We start from the raw sequence: 23,530 nt of genomic DNA, 5'->3' as shown, positions 1-23,530 counted from the left end.
GGGGTCTGCGGGTGGGGGGGGGTTTATCGGAATCTGGGAGCCCCCCTTTATTAAGGGGGGCCCACAGATCACGGCCCCCCACCCTATGTGAATGAGTATGGGGTAAATCGTACCCCTTCCCATTCACCTGGGCATAAAAAAAAAAAAAAAAAAAGTGTCAAAAATAAAACACACTACACAGATTTTTAAAGTAATTTATTAGGCAACTCCGGGGGTCTCTTCCAACTTCAGAGGTCTCTTCAGATTTCTTCTCCCCTCTCCGGCTCTTCTCTGCTCTCTTCGGTTCTTCTTTCGCTGTCCGGTGTCTTCTACCGGGCTCCTCCGCTATCTTCTGCTCTTTTTCTAGCTCTTGCCCGGTCTTCTCCGTCGTCTTCTTCCCTCTGCTCTTCTTCAGATGTTGACGCAATACTCTCTCCCGCTGTAATGTCGTGAGTGCGGTGCACAACGACTTATATTGGCATGGGGCCTGGAACCTGGGTGATGTCATCCGGTGATCCCGCCCCTTATGACATCACCACCCGGGGCATAATGGCATGGTGACGTCATAAGGGGCGGGATAACCAGATGACATCACCCGGTGACCACGGCCCACGCCAATATAAGTCGTTGCGCACCACGCACATGGCATTACAGCGGGAGAGAGCATCGCGTCAACATCGGAAGAAGAGCAGAAGGAAGAAGACGATGGAGAAGACCGGGCAAGAGCTAGCAAAAGAGCGGGCAAAAGAGCAGAAGATAGCGGAGCAGCCCGGCAGAAGACACCAGACAGCGGAAGAATTGAAGAGAGAGCAGAGAAGAGATCGGAAGAGACCCCCGAAGTCGGAAGTTACATAGTTACATAGTAGGTGAGGTTGAAAAAAGACAAGTCCATCAAGTCCAACCTATGTGTGTGATTATGTGTCAGTATTACATTACATATCCCTGTATATTGCGGTCATTCAGGTGATTATCTAATAGTTTCTTGAAGCTATCAATGCTCCCCGCTGAGACCACCGCCTGTGGAAGGAAATTCCACATCCTTGCCGCTCTTACAGTAAAGAACCCTCTACGTAGTTTAAGGTTAAACCTCTTTTCTTCTAATTGTAATGAGTGGCCACGAGTCTTATTAAACTCTCTTCTGCGAAAAAGTTTTATCCCTATTGTGGGGTCACCAGTACAGTATTTGTAAATTGAAATCATATCCCCTCTCAAGCGTCTCTTCTCCAGAGAGAATAAGTTCAGTGCTCGCAACCTTTCCTCATAACTAAGATCCTCCAGACCCTTTATTAGCTTTGTTGCCCTTCTTTATACTTGCTCCATTTCCAGTACGTCCCTCCTGAGGACTGGTGCCCAGAACTGGACAGCATACTCCAGGTGCGGCCGGACCAGAGACTTGTAGAGCGGGAGAATTATCGTTTTATCTCTGCAGTTGATCCCCCTTTTAATGCATGCCAATATTCTGTTTGCTTTATTAGCAGCAGCTTGGCATTGCATGCCATTGCTGAGCCTATCATCTACTAGGACCCCCAGGTCCTTTTCCAGCCTAGATTCCCCCAGAGGTTCTCCCCCCAGTGTATAGATTGCATTCATATTTTTGCCACCCAAATGCATTATTTTACATTTTTCTACATTGAACCTCATTTGCCATGTAGTCGCCCACCCCATTAATTTGTTCAGGTCTTTTTGCAAGATTTCCACATCCTGCGGAGAAGTTATTGCCCTGCTTAGCTTAGTATCGTCTGCAAATACAGAGATTGAACTGTTTATCCCATCCTCCAGGTCCTTTATGAACAAATTAAATAGGATTGGTCCCAGCACAGAACCCTGGGGAACCCCACTACCCACCCCTGACCATTCTGAGTACTCCCCATTTATCACCACCCTCTGAACACGCCCTTGTAGCCAGTTTTCAATTCATGTACTCACCCTATGGTCCATGCCAATGCACCTTATTTTGTACAGTAAACGTTTATGGGGAACTGTGTCAAATGCTTTTGCAAAATCCAGATACACCACGTCTACGGGCCTTCCTTTATCTAGATGGCAACTCACCTCCTCATAGAAGGTTAATAGATTGGTTTGGCAAGAACGATTCTTCATGAATCCATGCTGATTACTGCTAATGATATCATTCTTATTACTAAAATCTTGTATATAGTCCCTTATCATCCCCTCCAAGAGTTTACATACTATTGATGTTAGGCTAACTGGTCTGTAATTCCCAGGGATGTTTTTTGGGCCCTTTTTAAATATCGGTGCTACATCGGCTTTTCTCCAATCAGCTGGTACCATTCCAGTCAATAGACTGTCTGTAAAAATTAGGAACAACGGTCTGGCAATCACCTGACTGAGTTCCCCAAGTACCCTCGGATGCAAGCCATCTGGTCCCGGTGATTTATTAATGTTAAGTTTCTCAAGTCTAATTTTAATTCCGTCCTCTGTTAACCATGTAGGTGCTTCCTGTGTTGTGTCATGAGGATAAACACTGCAGTTTTGGTTACTGAAGCCCCCCGATTCACTCGTGAAGACGGAGGAGAAGAATAAATTCAATACCTTTGCCATCTCCCCATCCTTTGTAACCAGATGTCCTTCCTCATTCTTTATGGGGCCAATATGGTCTGTCCTCCCTTTTTTACTGTTTACATACTTAAAGAATTTCTTGGGATTTTTTTTGCTCTCCTCCGCTATGTGTCTTTCATGTTCTATCTTAGCCATCCTAATTGAACCCTTACATTTCTTATTGCATTCTTTATAAATTCTGAGGATGATCCCTCAACCTTGTATTTTTTGAAGGCCTTCTCCTTTGCTTTTATATGCATTTTTACATTGGAGTTAAGCCATCCAGGATGTTTGTTCGCTCTTTTAAATTTATTACCCAATGGGATACATTGGCTAATGCCCTTATTTAATATGCTCTTAAAGCAAACCCATCTCTCCTCCGTATTCTTTGTTCCTAATATTTTATCCCAATTTATGCCTTTTAGCAAGGTTTGTAGTTTAGGGAAGTTGGCTCTTTTGAAATTCAGTGTCTTTGTGTTCCCTTCATGTTTCCTATTTGTGTGATTTATACTGAAACTAATTGACCTGTGATCGCTGTTACCTAAATTGCCCCGTATTTCCACATCTGTTATCAGGTCTGTATTGTTGGTAATCAGTAGATCTAGTAATGTTTTATTTCTCGTTGGTGCTTCTACCATCTGACCCATAAAATTGTCCTGCAAGACACTAAGGAACTGGCGAGCCTTAAATGAATGCGCGGTTCCCTCCGCCCAGTCTATGTCTGGATAATTAAAATCCCCCATTATGATAACACTTCCCATCCTTGCTGCTAATCCAATTTGCAATAGGAGATCCGTCTCCACTTCCTCCCTCAGGTTAGGGGGCCTATAGCATACTCCCAGTATTATTTTTCCCTTAGCTTCATCCGTTTGGAGCTCTACCCATAAAGATTCCACCTCCTGCCTAGCCCCCTCAGTGATGTCATCTCTCACATTCACTTGTACATTATTCTTGATATATAGGCATACCCCTCCCCCTTTTTTACCTTCTCTATCCTTGCGGTATAGGGTATACCCTTGAATGTTTGCCAGCCAATCATGAGAGCTGTTGAACCAGGCCTCTGAAATTCCCACAAAATCCAAACCCTCCTTGTACAACAGTATCTCTAGTTCACCCATCTTGTCCGCCATGTTCCTGGCATTGGTGAACATGCCACATAGTTTGGACCGGTCGCATATTGTCCTCGTATTGGGTGTTTCAAGATTGCAACTAGGACTTGCTACTATACTCGCATTGTGTTTTTGTGCTTTGGTTAACCTACCACTAATGCCCCCAATACTACCCTCTGGAATATCTTCCGCGCTGGCTATCACTGTCTCTGGACCCTCCCCCCCATCGCCTAGTTTAAAAACCCTTCTAACTTTTTGCCCATCTTCATTCCCAGCAGATCTGCACCCTCCTCATTTAGGTGCAGTCCGTCCCTTCTATAGTACCGGTTACCGACTGAGAAGTCGGCCCAGTCCTCCAGGAACCCAAACCCCTCCTTACTACACCAGCTCTTCAGCCACTTGTTTACTTCCCTAATCTCCCTCTGCCTTTCTGGTGTGGCTCGATGTACCGGTAGTATTCCTGAGAACACTACCTTGGAGGTCCTTTTCCTCAATTTAGCTCCTAAGTCCCTAAAATTGTTCTTTAGGACACTCCATCTGCCTCTGACTTTGTCATTGGTGCCAACGTACACGACAGCCGGGTCTTCCCCAGCCCCTCCCAGTAATCTGTCCACAAGATCCGTGATGTGCCGAACCCGAGCGCCCGGTAGACAACATACTGTTCGGCGCTTCAGGTCTTGGTTACAGATTGCCCTCTCTGTCCTAAGAATTGAGTCCCCTACCACCAGAATCTGTCTTTCCTTTCCCTTTGCTGCCCCCCCACTCTGACTGGAGGAGTTCTTCCCCTGGCAGCTAGGAGAGTCCCTCATCTCCAGCAGTGCTGGTCCCTGACTGGTTACACCAATGTCACTCAATGGAGCGTACTTATTGGGATGCTCCAGTCCTGGATCGGCCTCTCTGGCACTTCCCCCTCCTGACTGTCACCCATCTACTCTTTGCTAGTGCCTGCACCTCTTTGTCTCCACCCGCCTCTGTGCTGGCCCCTGCCGGCACCTGCCGTGTACATTCCTGGCTCACCTTTAGTATGGAGGGACTTCTCAGTGCTGACAGTTGCTTCCCCAGATTCAGAACCTGGGCTTCCAGGGAAACAATGTGCTTACATTTTGCACAGCAGTATTCGCCCTCGATCGGATGATCAAGGAACGCATACATGCGGCAAGATGTACAAAGAGTCGCCTCTCCACACCCGCCGGGCATCGTACCTATTAAATTTAGTGAGGATTTGGGGATTTTACCCTGTCCAAATTACCTAACAGCTAGCTTCCTGGCACTAATACTCAAGACAATACACAGGTACACAACAAGACAATACACAGGTACTCACAGACCTACGTGCACTCGCAATACACAAGTACACAATACACAAGTACTAACGATCCACACACACTACTCAGACAACACTCAGATACTCACACTACACAGGTACTATGACCCCTGTTATAACCTCCTGTTTTAAACTCTGTTTTTTAACTCCCACTTACACCAAGCTCCACAGCTTCAGACTGAGCACGCTCAGACTGAGTCCTACAACCAGTTAAATAGGCACCTGTGAGCAATTAACCACACCCCTTAATTGATAGACTGATGAAACCAGGAAAAAAAAAAAAAAAAAAGCTATTTAAAAAGTGACAGCAAAAGGCAAATTAAAAACTAAAAGGAAAAGCCCCAAAAATGCAACCCAGCAAACAGACAGCAAACAGACAACAAACAATAAATAATAAATTACTTTAAAAACCTGTGTAGTGTGTTTTATTTTTGACACTTTTTTCCCAGGTAAATGGGTAGGGGTACGATGTACCCCATACTCATTCACACAGGGTGGGAGACCGGGATTTGTGGGCCCCCTTAATAAAGAGGGCTCCCAGATTCCGATAAGCCCCCCGCCCGCAGACCCCAACAACCAACGGCCAGGGTTTTCTGGAAGAGGCCCTTGTCCTCAACAAGGGGACAAGGTGCTTTGGGGTGGGAGGTGCAGAGCCCCCCCTGCCCCAAAGCACCTACCCCTCATGTTGAGGGCATGCGGCCTGGTATGGTTCACCCCCTTTCCAGACCGGCCAGGCTGCGTGCTCAGATAAGGGTCTGGTATGGATTTTGGGGGGACCCCCACACCGTTTTTTTTTCGGCGTAGGTGGTTCCCCTTAAAATCCATACGAGACCGAAGGGCCTGGTATCGTCTGGGGGGGAAACCCCACGCCAATTCCTTTTTTCATTTTGGCGGGGTTCCCGTTCATCCTCAGCACGCAATTCGGATCATCATGATCCGACTTCTGGTGCGACTTCTATTCAAATCAATGGGCTCCCATAGGGAACTACTGATTTTGAAAAGAAGCAGAGAAACGCGGCTAAAAGCTATCGCCACTAAAACATGCATTGACTGCAATGCAAAACGCTGATAAAAATCGCGTTTTTTAAAGCAGCGTTTTCCTGCCAGGAATCCGACGTACAGAACGACTTTGAGCGTCCCGTTTGCATGGAGCCTGAATGCTGAAGTAACAATGTTGCTTTTTATATATTTGTTTTTACTTTCTATTAAAAGCGCTATTAACCAACTATTTGTTTATTCCAATCAGCCCTAATTAAGGGCTTTTTACCCTTCACTACTATTTCCCTGATTTATTTCTATTTTTCTAACCATTACATTTAATTTTTTTATTCTTTTTATTTTTTATTTTTTATTTTTTTAATTGTTTTTAGGCGTTTGGTTTGTTCATCTCATTTTTTTTTCAGTTGTAATTAACATTGCACAAAACATTGCTAGACTGACAATTTTATAGTGTCATTTTAAATAAGAAAATACATAGAACAAAAAACATAAATCTACAGTAACAATTTTTTTTTACATTGATAAAAAGTTTAATATTTTGTATGGACTGCATACAAAAGTAAAATCATTTTTGCAGAACAAGGTCAGAAAGAAAGAAAGCATTGATTGTCCTAAAAATTATATATGTATTGAGTTGTTATTTTAAGTATTGGCAAAGTTACTGCCAAGTAAGGATTGGCAGAACGGAAGGGACATTTTTTTTTAAAGATTTGGATAGTTTTTAAAAAAAAAAAAAAAAAAAAAAAAAAAAAAAAGCAGATGAAGGAAGATTGTTCAAGGGAAAAAATGCTTTCTTTAGGTACATTATATATATCAGCGATTGTTAATTTGCCCAACTTTTTCTGCTTATCCTTCTTGTTTGTGTATTTTATGTGTGGCCCAAGACAATTCCTCTTCTTCCAAATTGGCCCAGGAAAGTCAAAAGGTTGTAACCGATTGACATTATAGCTTAATGCTTTACATTATATTTAGCATTACGCATTGTTTCCATGGTGCCATGCAAGTCTCTGTTGACCTATAACAAGGGATTTTCTCTCTTCTTCGGTGTTTTCACACTGTGTTACAGTGTGTGTATTTTCAGTAACAGTTTGATTTATACCAGTGACTTATTTCAATGTAGCTATTTGAGCACTGCTTGAGTTTGCAGTATGAAGCCTGTATTGGGTGTAAAACAAGGTCCGCAGATAAGCAGTTGGTAATACATTTTAAAGGCTAGAACAGTGTTGCTGCTATAATGATGTTTTTTTTTTTTAATTGGCTGTACAGAAAAAAAAAAAAATAAATAAACAAAACGTCTGGTACTCAGGGCTCAATGTTCGCTGAATTCTAAGTTTTTTGCCTCTACTGAACAGTGGCTGCATTCATATGCTTTTTCTCCTTGCAGTCACCTCTTTCCACCTGCCCAAGGACTTCTTGCTGGCACTCACACATCCTTCTGGGTAAGCTGTAAGCATAATGTCAACAAAAGGCTAGAGCCAAGTTGGATCCATTTCATAGTACATAAGGATCAGTCTGACATTATGCGATGAGATTATGAGATTCATAATGCAGCAGCTCATGAAAAAGAATCAGTGAAATTCTTTTAGCTACAGTTGAACAGATGTCTCACTGATAGTCACAGGTGATGAGAGCCAACAATGTCTCTTACAATGGGTTGATAAAGAGCCAATCATTCACTGAAGTGTACAAGACAATAGGAAAAGAGAGAGGCTTTTCATATTCTATTTTTGTTTACAGTTCATAAAACATTGTCAACTGTCATTCTCATCTATATGGTTATCATACACAAAAGAAATGGTTTGCAGACTCCGGCAATGCAGGGATATCTTCTATTTTAGATTTGTTGTTCCTATATATTATCACTTTGTATAGTCCCATAGCAATGCTGATTCTATTTACAAAAAAAGTGACAAACAGGATTTTTGACTTGAATTTTGCAACATTACAGTTGCTATGACAATAAACGCATGATGCAAGTATATATTTATATTCCAATACTAATGCAAACACCCTCTAAAGCTTTATATACCTTGTAGATTCTGTATGACGTAGTCCTTATTTGTAATATTGTTTACCAGGCTTTCCTGTGAAAAAAAAAAAAAAAAAAAAAAAAACACAAGAAAATAATTTGCATTACAGAAAATATACAAAGATAAACCATTAAAAAAGGGAACCTGTCACAAAGCTCTGCACCCCAATTTCAAAAGCCTTTGGTGGAAGCCACCATCCTTCAAAATCATGACCAGTATACCAGTCCCAAAATAACGAAGCCCAGCCACTTCAACTTCACCGTGAATCAAGTTACAGAGCAGCAAGTAGCATGCACTCCATAAACAACGGAAGGGACATTTCCATTAAAAGCTTCTGAGGATGGATCCTTTGAGCCATAATACTGTTAAAAACAATGGCATTTATACTCCAATCTTTTTACTAGGGATAACAAAAAGAAAAAAGTATAAAGCAAGGAGAGACACAATGTTCTCATGTTATCATATAGGTAGAACATGACTTGCATTTAAAATATTTAGAAAAAAAATTAGCAAATAAAACATGAGATCTCACAAAAAAAAATATATATATATATATATATATATATATATATATATATATATATATATATATATATATATATATATATATATATATATATATATATATATATATATATATATATATATATATATATATATATAATAATATCATATACACACACACACACACACACACACACACTAAAAGGAACCAATGTCCCTCTAACAGATCCCGTTGGTACAAGGGATAAACTGCAACCATTGTTAATTCAGAACAAATTAAAAACTATTGAGACAATTTTGTATTTAATTTCCTGAGACTATGACCACATCAGCAGTCAGTTATTAGGCTTGAGTACATCAAAAAATACATAAATAAATATGAATAAGGTTTGAGAATATAAGGAAAAAAGCTTCCCCGCATCCAATTTGCATGTCAGGAGATTGTGACCGGCTCTCTATGGAGCCGGGTCACACCGCTCCGGAGCGGCCTTGGTGCAAATTGCACAGGAGTCCTGTGTGTCTTCTGGTCTGTTTTAGGTCCGAATTCAGCCAAAAATTCGGACCTGAAAACGGTGAACAGGGACGCACCAGACCGCTGCTGTGCTCCGTGCGGCAGTGTGAACCCAGCCTTAAAGAGAAATTCAAATGTAATAGGGTCAGCTGAGGCCTCGCTATAGGATAGATAAGAACTGAATCCACAAGTCCCACGTTTTGTCACATTTTGTTGTAGTATTATGAAGCGAGCGTGCAGACAAGTTGGTCATAACCGTGATCCAATTCCATTTACATTTAACGTAATCAAGTGGTATCACCGATACTGAAAAAGAGCTGTTTCAGGGGATCTACAAATAATAACTCCTGTCACTGAATGAATGAAATTGAAAATCCGAGCCCAAAATTTAGACACTATGGGGCATTGCTACCAAATGTGGCACATGGTTCCCAATAGTAAACAGCGCCAAAAACAGGTAGGTGATGCGGAAGATTGCTTCTTTGTAAGTCGTGTAGGAACCAGGTACCACCTGAGGAGTGTCTTATAAAGTGGACTCGATCAATGTTGTATTAATAGAAATCTTGAACGATGGCATTTATACATTGCTAAAAGCAAGATATGAGGTTTAACAAGAACTGTTTAGTTTGCAACGTGACAAATAAGAATGTTGCCAGAAATCAGTACACATTAACTTTTATTATCACTTCAGTTACCAGAGATGTTAACACAGGGTATATAACTAGTTGCTATAATCATCCAGCTTTCTGAAAAAAAGTCTGAATTGAGTATCATCCTGTTCATCATATCCTAAAAATAGAGAGTACTCGTGGCAGTGTTAGCTGGCTGTTTACAAAAAATGGCAGTTATGGATATTCACTGTACAGTAAAATGTAAACTGGCTCTACTGACAAATGTACACGGCTGAAGGACTCATTCACTTCCAGGATCTTTTTCCAATATGGCTAATAAACAGATGAAAGTAGTGAAAGTGAAACTGTCCTTTTTTCACAGAAAAGGGAACAATTTAGGGCTGCAACTAATGATTATTTTCATAATTGATTCGTTGGCAGATTAGGTTTTTGATTAATTGGATAAAAATGTATTAACTAGATTGTACACCAATCTTTTTTTTTTTTTTTTAAGTAAAGTTTAACAAAAAAAAAAAAAAAAACCCACCACGCAATTTATTCTTGAATATCTATATGCAGTGGTAAATATAAATAACCAGCTATATGACTGGGGAGCAAAAGAACAAACAGAAGAGATTATACATATATACTCAGGGGTCAAAGTGTTTATTTACCCACTTGCCGCAAAATCACTTACCTGTACGCCATTCTGCTTCAAGTGGTTGTTATTACCCGAGACCGTTGTTTAGAGCTGGCAGTCGGCTTTCTTGTGATAACTTCACACTACCATGGCTAAGCAGCTGCTCGATTGTTAATCACAACTAGCTGGGGGGGGGGGCGCTCCTCCCAGGCTCTCCAGTCCCACTGGGAGGCTGGAGCGAGACCCAAACAAGGCCGGCTTTTAAGTGCAAAAGAGGAATATGGGGTCCCCAGATCCCTCCAAAAAAATAAATAAATAAATAACTGACTAGTCCTGTCACATGGGATGTTTACATTACTTGTGACAGCAATAAAAGTGATAAAAATAAATAATTTTTTTTTTTTTAAATGAAATAAAAAAAAAAAAAAAAAAATATTTAAAGCAACCCATCCCTCCGTGTTCACGCACAGAAGCGAAGGTGTATGCAAGTCGCACCTGCAAATGTAAACTGTGTTCAAGCCACACGTGAGGTATCGCTGTGATCGTTAGAGCGAAAGCAATAATTTTTAGCACTAAAACTCCTCTATCTCTAAACTAGTAAAAAGATTATATAAAAAAAAATTTAAAAAAATTGGGCTACCTTTCCCGTTTTGTCTTTTTTTTAATTCATGAAAGTGTATTTTTTCCAATAAATTGCGTTTGAAAGACCGCTGTGAAAATACATTGTGACAAAACCTCCATTTTATTCTCTAGGGTCTCTGCTAAAAAAATGATATATAATATATTTGGGGTTCTAAGTAAATTTTCTAGCAAAAAATACTGATTTTAAACTTGTAAGCAATAAGTGTCAGAAAAAGGCCTGGTCCTTAAGTGGTAAAAAAAAAAAACAAACAAACAAACAAACAGGACCTACAATTACCGTTTTGCAGATTTTCAGACAGGACTATAATATTATATTATTCATGACAGACCCCCTTGTCAGACAGGTAGCTTGATACAAGCTATCTGCACCTGCTGTCACTTATGCTGGCCATATATAAAAATGAATTCCTATCAAAGTTTTCGTTTTAAGAACGTTAGTTCAATTTTCTAACCATTAGTGGAGGTCATATTGACGGGAAAAGTTGAAGGAACAGAAAAAAAAAAAAAATTCTCGATCAAACAATTTTCAGACAGTCTGTGGTTTTCGTTCAGAAATTACATCGATTTTAAAATTGAATGTTAAAAGCAAGTGAAATTTTGGAACATTTGTCCATTTATCAAAATGTACAAACAATTTTCTTTTATGTTTAAATAAATTTTATATGAAAAGTAGTACTAAAGGCTGAGACTTTTTTCATGGATATAATCAATTTAAAAAAAGGAGAAGTCCAGCCTGAGCTTTTTAGGTTGGGCTTCTCCTATGGGTCACAGGAGTGCAATTTGTTTTGCAGTCCTATGACCCGGTTTAAGCAGAAAGCAGTCTGAAGGCTGCTCTCCGCTGACATCACTGCAATTAGTCAAGGCAGCGCGTCATCCCGACAAAGACCCCTTTCACACTACTGCAAATTCAAAGTCGCGTGATTTTACAGCAATTTCAGGGAATGCCTGTGTAACTCACATCAAAGTCGGACCAAAGTAGTGCAGAGACTACTTTGAAGTCAGAGATATGAATGGTACTTATTGGAAATCATGGGGTACGACTTGACATGTGACTTTGCAGTCCCAAGTCACAGGACAAGTCGCACAAGTCTGAAGTCTGGATCCGCCAGCTGCCTGGACTGATGGCAGTCTCAGCCTCTCAGTGAGCAGCTGAGATGGCTGCTCCCACCCCTCCACAGCTCAGCACTCCAGTGAGCGTAGAGGAGCAGAACAGGAGAGCTGCTGACTAACAGTCAGCAGCTCTCTGCTCAGGGAGCCAAGAGAACTGAGCCATCTGCAGTGTTTGGTGGCTCAGTTCTCAGTGCAGAGATGGCGGGGGACGGATGCAGCATTGGTCTGATGCTGCAACCTAGGCAAGTATGAATCTAGAAAAAAAAACAAAAACATAATTCTCTTTTAAAATATAATGCACAATACTGGTAAACTGGTAGGCTAAATCATTCACTTGCTTCATCTTTCCTTTCTATGCCCCCAATCCCACTAACGGCTACATTCTTTTTAATGGATGACTACACTTTAAAACAGTATATGTCGAGGGACTTTTAAATGATTGCCTTTTCTTTGTTTACCTTTAGCATGTCTGCAGTCTTCATAGTATTCACTGATCTGCAGTTTACACTGTGAATTGTAGAAAGCAGCATGACTCAAAACCGGACTGAACAAGGAAGGCATACCCTCTCTATACGTAATCCTGTTTTTCACAATTGGCTGCTTGGGCATGCATGTATTTGAGGGCTTGGCAAAACTTATGCAAGGGTGGCTTTCTTTCAGAGATTTGCAGTCTCAATTATTACATGACTTCAGCATGGCAAAGAAAGACTCAACTATGTCACTGAGAAGCTTAAAATAGGTAACTGTTCTCTACCTGTGTGCACTGATCAGCAGAGTAGTGTAGACTTATGCCCTGTACACACGGTCGGATATTCCGACAGAAAATGTGTGATAGGACCTTGTTGGAAATTCCGATCGTGTGTAGGCTCCATCACACATTTTCCATCGGATTTTCCCAACACACAAAGTTTGAGAGCAGGCTATAAAATTTTCCGACAACAAAATCCGTTGTCGGAATTTCCGATCGTGTGTATACAAATCCGACGGACAAAGTGCCACGCATGCTCAGAATAAATAAAGAGTTGAAAGCTATTGGCTACTGCCCCGTTTAGAGTCCCGACATACGTGTTTTACGTCACCGCGTTCAGAACGATCGGATTTTCCGACAACTTTGTGTGACCGTGTGTATGCAAGACAAGTTTGAGCCAACATCCGTCGGAAAAAATCCTAGGATTTTGTTGTCGGAATGTCCGACCGTGTGTACGGGGCATTAGACTATAAACTAAAGATTGTATTTACTAATCTGGAAAGGTTATGGCAGCTCTTGGAGTACAAAGAAAGAAAACCTATAAAAGCAACAAGTTATAATTTGCAAAGTTTCTTGCTGTCCCTGGATATATTAATAAGCTATAAAAGTGCATATATGCTTTATTGTAAAAAAAAAAAAAAAAAGGTAACAGAAAAATAAGACATTAAGGCCTCTGAGCTGTGGAATTTGGATGCAGAGAGCTTGCAACCAGATTTCTAGAGAGAAAAGAATAAGCTGGTGCATAGTACAGGCCGTGTACATTTAATAAAGCCTGAAATACCATTTGGTCAGTCTGGCCAAAAATGAAGCATATACGTATCTAAAGGCTGCACTGGATATTTCCAGTAATTCCCAACAGAACAATTTTACAAGTATAGATAAGGCCTGAGTCTCAGTGCATGTCCAACTACAGAACAAAAATGTGATAATTGGTCTCCCTGGGAATAGGATGCAGTGTTTGCAAGGCCAAATATAATGTAAGAGTTTTATACAAATACACCTGGAAAAATCAGAAACCAGAGCAGAATAGGTAAAGGCAGGGAGCTGGGAAAAAAGGAGAAAAACATATTCAAGGAGGCTTACATTTCAAATAACTGAATGATCATCATCATAACAGGTCTATGTTTAATTAACTAGCCTTGTGGAATGACAGCTTTAGGGCTCAGATACACAAGAGTTTTCTATATGCCAACAGATGATCAGATGGATCAGTTTCAACCACATCTACATTATTGTTCTGTGCATATGGCTTATTGGACATTCACTGTGGCCTTGTTTTGAACTGTAAAGCAAAGCATACATGGAGCAGTTTAGAATTACCCTCAAGTAATGGTAAAGACAAACATACATATATTGAATTTAATTAATTTGAAGTCACAACCCTGCCACACAGCATAGCCCAGTCAGATAGGGCAGGAGGCCTTATATTAAGTCTGTGCAGTAAAGTCATACCTTTACACAAAAAAGAAAAAAAAAAAAAACAAACATACCATTAACCCCCTTCTCCCTAGAAACCCTGTGCTGGAAATAAGAGGAGACTCATTGGTCAGCAGTGTCCCTTGACCTTGTTGACCAATAACTGTTCTCCATTGCCAGAATTTTGCTGCTACACAGCCTCTAGAGCTGTGTGCAGAGTTTAGAAGTGTACAGATCGGTACATTGACAGACATGGCCTACAGAAGATACAAGTATCCAGGTTCAAAGGAGCAGTGAGGGTATCTGTGCCCAGACTATAAACAATAAAACTATTCACATGTCCTTAATAAGCCATAGAAAGCTTTAAAGACACATCCTCACTTACCTCCCTAGCTGCTTTTAATGTGAAGCTATACATTCTCAAAGATCCTCCAAGACCACAAAGACTCGGAAGTCAGGTTTTAGTCAGTCTTTAGCTTACATTAAAAACAGCTGGCAGGCTGCTCTCCATAGGAAAAAGCAAAAGTTTAATTGCCTATATTGTGAACTTTGAAAAACAAAAAATTCTCCGTAATACTTTTAGACCCCTTTCACACTGGGGCATTTTTCAGTCACTTTTGGGCTAAAAATAGCTGCAAGTTTATACATATCTGCTCTGTGCAAGGTTAATGCATAGAGCAGCCCCAAACCACCTCTTCTGGGGTTCCCCACCAGCGTGGTCTGCTCCTCCGCATCTGCAAAATCCTCCTGTTAGGGAGGGCTTGTGCGTGCGGGCTCCAGAGCTGTGCGTCCATAGAGACACACAGCAATGCTTGCCCCCCACTCTCACTGCTGCTGTCAGAGCCTCTAGTGAGACCAGGAAGAGAACAGAAAAGCAGCAGTAGATAGGCACAGTGCTGGATTGAGCTGAATGCATTAAAAAAGGTAAAATAAAAAACCCACACACCTTTTGCCTTTAGAAGCAGTTTAATAATGGTTTTCCCAACATACGGGTGGATATTTCATGACATTTGAAATCATTCCCACTTACTACAGAAAAAAAAAAAAAAAAAAAAGAAGAAAGATTCTTCTATTGTGCATGCCAATTATAGCATTACAGCACACTGGATGCTTACAGGGCAGCCATTACTAGGATGGACATATTTCCGTCTGCTAATCTATAGCCAATCTCATAAATACATCTGCGGTTTATACACAGTGGATGAGGCTCATTTAGATTACTGAAACACTGTACTAATGAAACATGAGGCATTCCCGCCTTTAATCCTAATAAAAAGATGAGCACAGAAGCATAAAATAGTGCTTCCATCCATTATGACTGCTTATTTTAAAATCAATAACAATTTCATCCAAGGGAAAAAAACAAAAAAAAACACAACTGTAAACCATGGATTTGAACATAAAGTGGATACAATGTTTTGTATTCTAGATTATAAACAAAAGACACTGGACCTGTAGCTTTAATTTTTTTTATGAAGAAAGTGCCATCTGGGTTACAAACCACTACCAGCTGGCTCATAGGACATTAAGGCCCCTTGTACATGGGCGTCATTAGTTTTGCTGAGGTTTACTCAGGAGCTTGTGACCTCCATGTGCAAGGGGCCAAAAATGTTGAGTGTAGGCGAGAAAAATTCTTCTTCATTGTCAGTATTGTTTTATACTAATTTATACGTGCGTAAACATGCTTTACACACAGGTATGCGAGTAAATTACTGTACTCAATTGATACATTTTCTATTTTTGTTTTAATGCTCTGTACTCAAAGCTTTATTACTGATCTTTCCTTAGCTGTGTGCAATGTCCCATAGACAACAATGCAGCCCATTTCAGAACAGTAAAAAATAAAAATAAATAAAAACTGCATTTTTTACTCCCATGTGCAAGAGGCCTTAAGAAAAACTGTGAATCTGTGATGAGAAATATGGAAGAGGTTCTAGTGTTTCTAAAATGCTAGTTGCCTGGATTCAAACAATTTTGCTGTAAACAAGTATCAAAAAAAGAGTTCAGAAATGGAATCTCCCATATTTACATTGTGAAAGATTAACTTTTAAAGAATAACTTGACTTTTAGAACAATTAACCTTCAACTGACTCCACTCCCTGAAGCTATGTCGACTAATCTACTTGCTAAGCATTTTACAGTTACACAGTTTGTAAGGTTAAATAAAAAAAACACTGGTCAATCCAGTTCAACCTGAGCGTCTGTGTGCGTTTATGTTACTATCATTTTCAACATCCTTTGTCGTTATGTTAACAAAGAACCTCAACTAAAAAGGTTTTTGAATTTATTTACACTCCCACCTGAAAAACTCAGTTGTGAAAAGTTCCGCATCTTAACAGAAGAAACCCCTTACACAGCTTACCCACTTCAATATCGGGGCACTTTCCCCCCTTCCTGCCCAGGACAATTTTCAGCTTTCAGTGTTGTCACACTTTGAATGACAATTGCGCGTTCATGCAACACTGTACCCAAACTAAATTTTATAATTTTCTTCCCACAAAGAGCTTTCTTTTGGTGGTACTTGATCACCACTGGGGTTTTTATTTTTTGCTAAACTAAAAAATAAAATAAAACTGATGGGCACTGATAGATGGCACTGGATAGGCAGCACTGATGAGGAGCTACTGACAGGCATTACTGAGTGGCTTCTGAAGGTCTGACAGGCATTACTGATTGGCACTGTGCTGATTATCTGCACCAAATCCCCCCATTGACAGGCAGAGCCACTGATCGGCTCTCCCTTTCAGCGCGAACGGAGAACAGCCGTTAACCAGCACTCCCTGGTTCACGCAATGATCAGCTGTGATTGGTCACAGCTGATTACATGGTAAAAAGCCTTTGTCAGAGGCTCCATACCACAATCGGAGATGCGGTGTGTCAGACTGACACACAGCACCTCTGTGCACCGGATTTGTTATCCTGACCACGTCATATGACGTCCGGTCAGGATGACAGAACTCCTTTGCTGACGTCATATTGCTATATGGCGGGCGGCAAGTGGTTAAAGCGAAACGTTAGTCAGAAATTTAGGTCCTGATACAGTAGATAACTTCAGGCTGGCTCCTTTTACAGGTATAGCCATGTAAAACATTACAAATAAATGCCTATACAGTTTAAAATCTAGTAAGACACTGTCTCAGCCTGCTCTGCACATGCTCAGTTGTCCTGTATTCTCTGCACTGTGCAGATATCAGTGAGTCACTAGAGGCCCATCTGCCAACAGCCTCAAGATTTACTGCAGCTGAGGAAGTGAATATGAGGAATGACACAGACTGTGCCCAGGTAAGACAGATTTGGGGGAGAAAAGAAAAGCAAGAAAGGCCACAGGATAAATTCTGCTGCCAGTTAGACACACAAGAGTTAAATTAAGATAGTGTCTTGTCTTATCTTCCTGAGATTCGTTCCCTTCTCCCTGGGCAGCAGCAGCACCATTGTAAAAAGGTCTGAAGTCTTTCCCTCTAGCTGAGCCAAAACAATCAAGGCTGGATATGCACACATTTTAGGTTACAGAAAATTAGATACAAAATATACATTTTGAGACCAAGGAGAGGGGAAGAGTTCTCAGTGAGCTTCAACAAAATGGCGGCTTTCGGCAAGAAGAAAAAGGAGCAATGCTGGAAGTTATAGCACACACTAATTTTCGTAGCAAATTAGCGTGGAATGCATGTTCTTTTGTTAAAGAACATTAATTGTTACCAAATGGTTAGGAGTAAAATTCCACTGATTGAACTTCTTGTCCAAATTGTGTGGTCGTGCGTCTACTTTGGAGCCCAGAGATTAAATCGTTTTCTCCCAATGATACGGTCACAATTTAAAGATTTGCATATTGCAATTACATCCCCTCTTAAACACTTCTCTTATCACTAGAGCTGGAGTAGAAGAGATATCTTCCAGCAGAGACTCATGATTCAGTGACAACTATCAACAGTACAACTTTCCCTTACTTTGGGGGAAATTTTCCTAATGGTGTCACAAAAATCCATCAACTTGACAGAGGGTGGCAAGACATGGCTTTATTGGAAACAATTTCAATTCTCTGATGAATACAAGTCGACCACCTAAAATTAACAAGGAGACCAACATGGGATAGGAGTGTTACTTCCCTGCCCACTTCTATTTCATGCTCCAACAGCAGCCCTTTTCCTACCCCCCCCCCCCCCCCCCATCTCATTGCTTTTTTTGATCTCCTCCTCCTTCCCTTCCTATTACCCCCATCCCAAACACCATCCATATCTCCCGCAGGAGGTACCCCCCCCCCCCCAAGATACCACCAACCCTCCTTCCCCAGCCTTTACCATCTCTGATTTTACTTTGACCATCCCACTCACTGGACTAGTATATTGTGGCAAGTCTTTGTGTCTTCCCTTATCAATTTCCCACCCTCCTTCCCTTGATGCATATTAGAAAATTGGGAAAGAGGAGCATCTCGGACAATGGAATCTCTTGCGCAGACACAGTGACCTTTGTTTCTATATTTCATAATGACGTTGACAGGGTTTTTATGCCAAAAAAAAAAAAAAGGGGAAGAAGAACAAAGAAGAAACTACTGCTCTGATCAAAGGCTCTTTCCTAGTCCATTTAAAAAAGTAAAAAAGGTTTTGGCTGGAGTTACACTTAGAGCCCTTTCACACTGAGCCGCAGGCTGCGCTAGTTGTAATGCGGCGCTAGTATTAGTGGCACTTTACCGTCACTATTCGGAGCACTAGCGGGGTGCTTTTAACCCCCGCTAGCGGCCGAAGAAAGGGTTAAATGCGCCCTGAAAGCGCTGCTGCCGAAGCACTTCGGCAGCGGTGCCCAATCATTTCAATGGGCAGGGGCGGTGGAGGAGTGGTGTATACACCGCTCCTCTACCGCCCCAAAGACACTGCTTGCAGGACTTTAACGTCCTGCCAGTGCAGCGCCCTAGTGTGAAAGCACTCTGGCTTTCACCCTGGGGCTGCAGGGGAGGCGCTTTACTGGCGCCATTTTTAGCCCTTTAGTACTTGAAAAACGCCTCCAATGTGAAAGGGGTCTTAAGACTTTCATTTGGAAGTCATTGTGTGTCCTATCAAAGGTAAGTTCCGGCTAGCTTGTTCAAAAAGTTATAAGAGGGATATCATTTTGGACCTATTGTTTATTTTTTATATTTGCACACCACTAACATTGTACACAGCTTATAAACAGAGTACACAAAGCCAACAATACATGGTCAAAGTGAATTCACAATCTAATGTCCATAACAAGAAACAAAAACATACTGTACAACCATATAAAAGCCTGTAGAACCAATTACAGTCGTGACATCAAAGCAGATTCCAGCGTGTGTTTTGAATGTTTAAAAGCTGGACAGCAACTCTTACTAACTTGATAACTCTTATGGTTACTCAGGAATGTATACTGCCCAACGCCTCAAAGAATCAACATAGAAATTAGCTGGTGCCTTGATTTAAATATGGACATAGATATGTGGCTTTATCAAGATTGTTGCTTTTCCAGGTTTCACATTTAGGAATGTTTGGAGGAATATATAGTAATTTAAAGGATGATATTTCCATTTTATTCATAAGAAGGTATGCCAACAGTATGATCTAGCAATAATGCAGAAAACAAATGGCAACTTTCATTAACACAAATAAAATACACATATCTAACCCTACATAACTGTATGGCTTCCAAGAATACCACCATGTTCATTTTACAGCGAACAGAAATGGTGCTGAATGCCTCACCTTCTCACTATTACACTGTGAATGAATATTCTGCATCTGAGAACTGTGCAAAGACTGAATGGTGTCAATCTGTTTTTTCTGTTTAGCCAACATGTCTTCATACTCATTTTTTTTCATTTCCACTGCTCCCCTTTCTGCTGCTGCTCTTCGTACTCTGCCCTCCAGTTCCATCACACGATTCTTAAAAACACATAACACACAATTAGAAAAGAGCTAAAGATGAATAAAGGGCTGCCATAGTTAGTGGTAAAAATAAAGTATTATTTACTATGAAAAAAAGATAAAAAATTAAACAGTTATATGTAAACCCAAATCATTAAAAAAAAAAAAAAAAAAAAAAAAAAAAAAACTAACTTTCACATAAGCACAAAAACTGAACTTTAAACTATATGCCACCCCCAATCACCCCGGATCTCCACAGAACCAACTTCTCCCTTTAAGTGACCCCTCCCCCCAAGCTATGTTCATTAATTTTTTTTTAACTTACTTTTTTTTTTCTGGCAAGTCACTTGACATGCTGGTTCCTTTTGCTCTTCAGTCTTCTCCAGTAGATGGCCCTGGATGATGCAGAGAGCAGTGCTGATGTGAGGAGCACGGTTCTTTGCATCAATATACTGTAAAAACAGTGTGCTATGGTCAGGAAGGGGGACCATGACACCCTGCACTTATCTTTCCTCAGTCTTCTGGGTTGAGTGACGCTGGCTGTCATTTAACTAAGTAGATTGAAGACTTTTGTGGTAAAAAAAAAGAAAAAGAAAAAAAAAAAAGAAGTAGACAGGAGGTACTGCACAGCCAAAGCTGCTTATTTTAAATCTCCAGGGGGACTTTTAAAAGAATGCACTTGACCTGAGTTGAGCTTTACATGGTAATGTAATTTCATAAGTGATTTTCAGAGATATATATAAGTATTCAGACCCCCTTAAATTTTCCACTCTGTTATATTGCAGCCATTTGCTAAAATCATTTAAGTTAATTTTTTTTCCTCATTAATGTACACACAGCACCCCATATTGACAGAAAAACACAGAATTGTTGACATTTTTGCAGATTTATTAAAAAAGAAAAAAACTGAAATATCACATGGTCTTAAGTATTCAGACCCTTTGCTGCGACACTCATATTTAACTCAGGTGCTGTCCATTTCTTCTAATCATCCTTGAGATGGTTCTACACCTTCATTTGAGTCCAGCTGTGTTTGATTATACTGATTGGACTTGATTAGGAAAGCCACACACCTGTCTATATAAGACCTTACAGCTCACAGTGCATGTCAGAGCAAATGAGAATCATGAGGTCAAAAGGAACTGCCTGAAGATCTCAGAGACGGAATTGTGGCAAGGCACAGATCTGGCCAAGGTTACAAAAAAATTTCTGCTGCACTTTAAGTTCCTAAGAGCACAGTGGCCTCCATAATCCTTAAATGGAAGATGTTTGGGACGGCCAGAACCCTTCCTAGAGCTGGCCTTCCGGCCAAACTGAGCTATCGGGGGAGAAGAGCCTTGGTGAGAGGTAAAGAAGAACCCAAAGAGCACTGTGGCTGAGCTCCAGAGATGCAGTCGGGAGATGGGAGAAAGTTGTAGAAAGTCAACCATCACTGCAGCCCTCCACCAGTCGGGGCTTTATGGCAGAGTGGCCAGACAGAAGCCTCTCCTCAGTGTAAGACACATGAAAGCCCGCATGGAGTTTGCTAAAAAAAACACCTGAAGGACTCCAAGATGGTGAGAAATAAGATTCTTTGGTCTGATGAGACCAAGATAGAACTTTTTGGCCTTAATTCTAAGCGGTATGTGTGGAGAAAACCAGGCACTGCTCATCACCTGTCCAATACAGTCCCAACAGTGAAGCATGGTGGTGGCAGCATCATGCTGTGGGGGTGTTTTTCAGCTGTAGGGACAGGACGACTGGTTGCAATCGAGGGAAAGATGAATGCGGTCAAGTACAGGTATATCCTGTACAAAAACCTTCTCCAGTGTGCTAAAGACCTCAGACTGGGCCAAAGGTTTACCTCCCAACAAGACAATGACCCTAAGCACACAGCTAAAATAATGAAGGAGTGGCTTCACAACAATCCGTGACTGTTCTTGAATGGCCCAGCCAGAGCCCTGACTTAACCCTAATTGAGCATCTCTGGAGAGACCTAAAAATGGCTGTCCACCAACGTTTACCATCCAACCTGACAGAACTGGAGAGGATCTGCAAGGAGGAATGGCAGAGGATCCCCAAATCCAGGTGTGAAAAACTTGTTGCATCTTTCCCAAAAAGACTCATGGCTGTATTAGATTAAAAGGGTGCTTCTACTAAATACTGAGCAAAGGGTCTGAATACTTAGGACCATGTGATATTTCAGTTTTTCTTTTTTAATACATCTGCAAAAAGAAAAACAATTCTGTGTTTTTCTGTCAATATGGGGTGCTGTGTGTACATTAATGAGGAAAAAAAAAAAAAAAAAGGAACTTAAATGATTTTAGCAAATGGCCGCAATATAACAGAGTGAAAAATTTAAGGGGGTCTGTATACTTTCCGTCCCCACTGTATGTATATATCTATATCTATATAGATCCCTGCTGACTGAGCGGAGGAGCGAGCGCCGCTGACATACATACATAGTCGAGTGTACTGGGCTAGGTTCGGCTAGCTCGCTCACAGTCACGCCCAGTCCCGTCCTATGATGGACATAAAAGGGACTGGGCGAGACTGAGTGGAGCTAGCCAAGTACACTCGGCAATGTATGTATATCGGCGGCGTTCGGCTCCGCCCAAAGGACTACGAGAGGAGCCGAAAGCCGCCGAGAGCCGCCGAAAGACGCAGGACCGGCTCTGTCTCTCGGCGGCGCCATATTTAAAAACTGCAGTGACACTAGGCAAGGCTGCAAATGACACTACAAGGCTGCAGATGACACTACAAGGCTGCATTGATGAGCATTTAAATGTAAGTTTTTTTCCATAAAAAGTTTTTTTCCTTAAAATTCTCTCCTAAGTTGGAAGAAACCTGTGGCCATACAGGAAGTTAAAAAACACATACGAGTATGCTGCTCGTTAATGAGAAGCCTTCTAGTATTCAACAACTTGAAAATAATAATAAAAAAAAAATAAATATATATAGATCTCAAAGTCTGGGAACTCTAGCTTGGATATGCGCTTCCCATCTTCAATATATCTAGCCTCAGTTGCCTAGAATGGTTTCATTTTGCCTTTTGTTTCAGGCCCTTGCGAGGCCATTACAATTTTTTTCCTGCTTCCTCCCCTTACCTGTTATTTTTGCTGTAAGTCAACCCTTGTCCCCTTTTCCTTCCCCTTCTCCTATTGCCAACATGGACCTCTGCAATTCACATTTAAGTCTGCATGTGGGTCATATACAGTGCCTTGCAAAAGTATTCACCCCCCTTGGCTTTTTACCCATTTTGTTACATTAAACTAAAGGCTGTAATTTTTTTTTATCTGAATTATATGTGATGGACCAGAACACAACAGTCTAAGTTGGTGAAGTAAAATTAGAAAAATATAAAAACATGAAACTATTTTTCAGAAATAAAAAAAATGATAATTGGCATGTGCGTATGTATTCACCTCCTTTGTTATGAAGCCCACAAAAAGCTCTGGTGCAACCAATTACCTTCAGAAGTCACATAATTAGTGAAATT

The 23,530-nt window shown here is 40.9% G+C and overlaps 1 protein-coding gene across 3 annotated transcripts in view; it reads right to left on the bottom strand.

The window, feature by feature from the left end:
- The window catches only part of GOLM1 (golgi membrane protein 1), a 160,344-nt gene that overhangs the window by 57,716 nt on the left and 79,098 nt on the right, over positions 1-23,530 (bottom strand). For 2 of the 3 annotated variants that reach the window (XM_073633431.1, XM_073633437.1), the window contains exons 3-4: positions 19,891-20,070; positions 8,000-8,054 (exon numbers count right to left, since the gene is read on the bottom strand). In XM_073633431.1, the coding sequence (XP_073489532.1) occupies positions 8,000-8,054; positions 19,891-20,070 (235 nt within the window). The remainder of the gene's footprint in view (positions 1-7,999; positions 8,055-19,890; positions 20,071-23,530) is intronic. The other variant, XM_073633447.1, reaches the window with a different exon arrangement.

This window comes from Aquarana catesbeiana, linkage group LG01 (assembly GCF_042186555.1).
Source record: "Aquarana catesbeiana isolate 2022-GZ linkage group LG01, ASM4218655v1, whole genome shotgun sequence".
Classification (NCBI taxonomy): domain Eukaryota; kingdom Metazoa; phylum Chordata; class Amphibia; order Anura; family Ranidae; genus Aquarana; species Aquarana catesbeiana.
The sequence above is the reverse complement of the archived record's forward strand: the minus strand, read 5'-3'. Positions and strand labels throughout refer to the sequence as shown.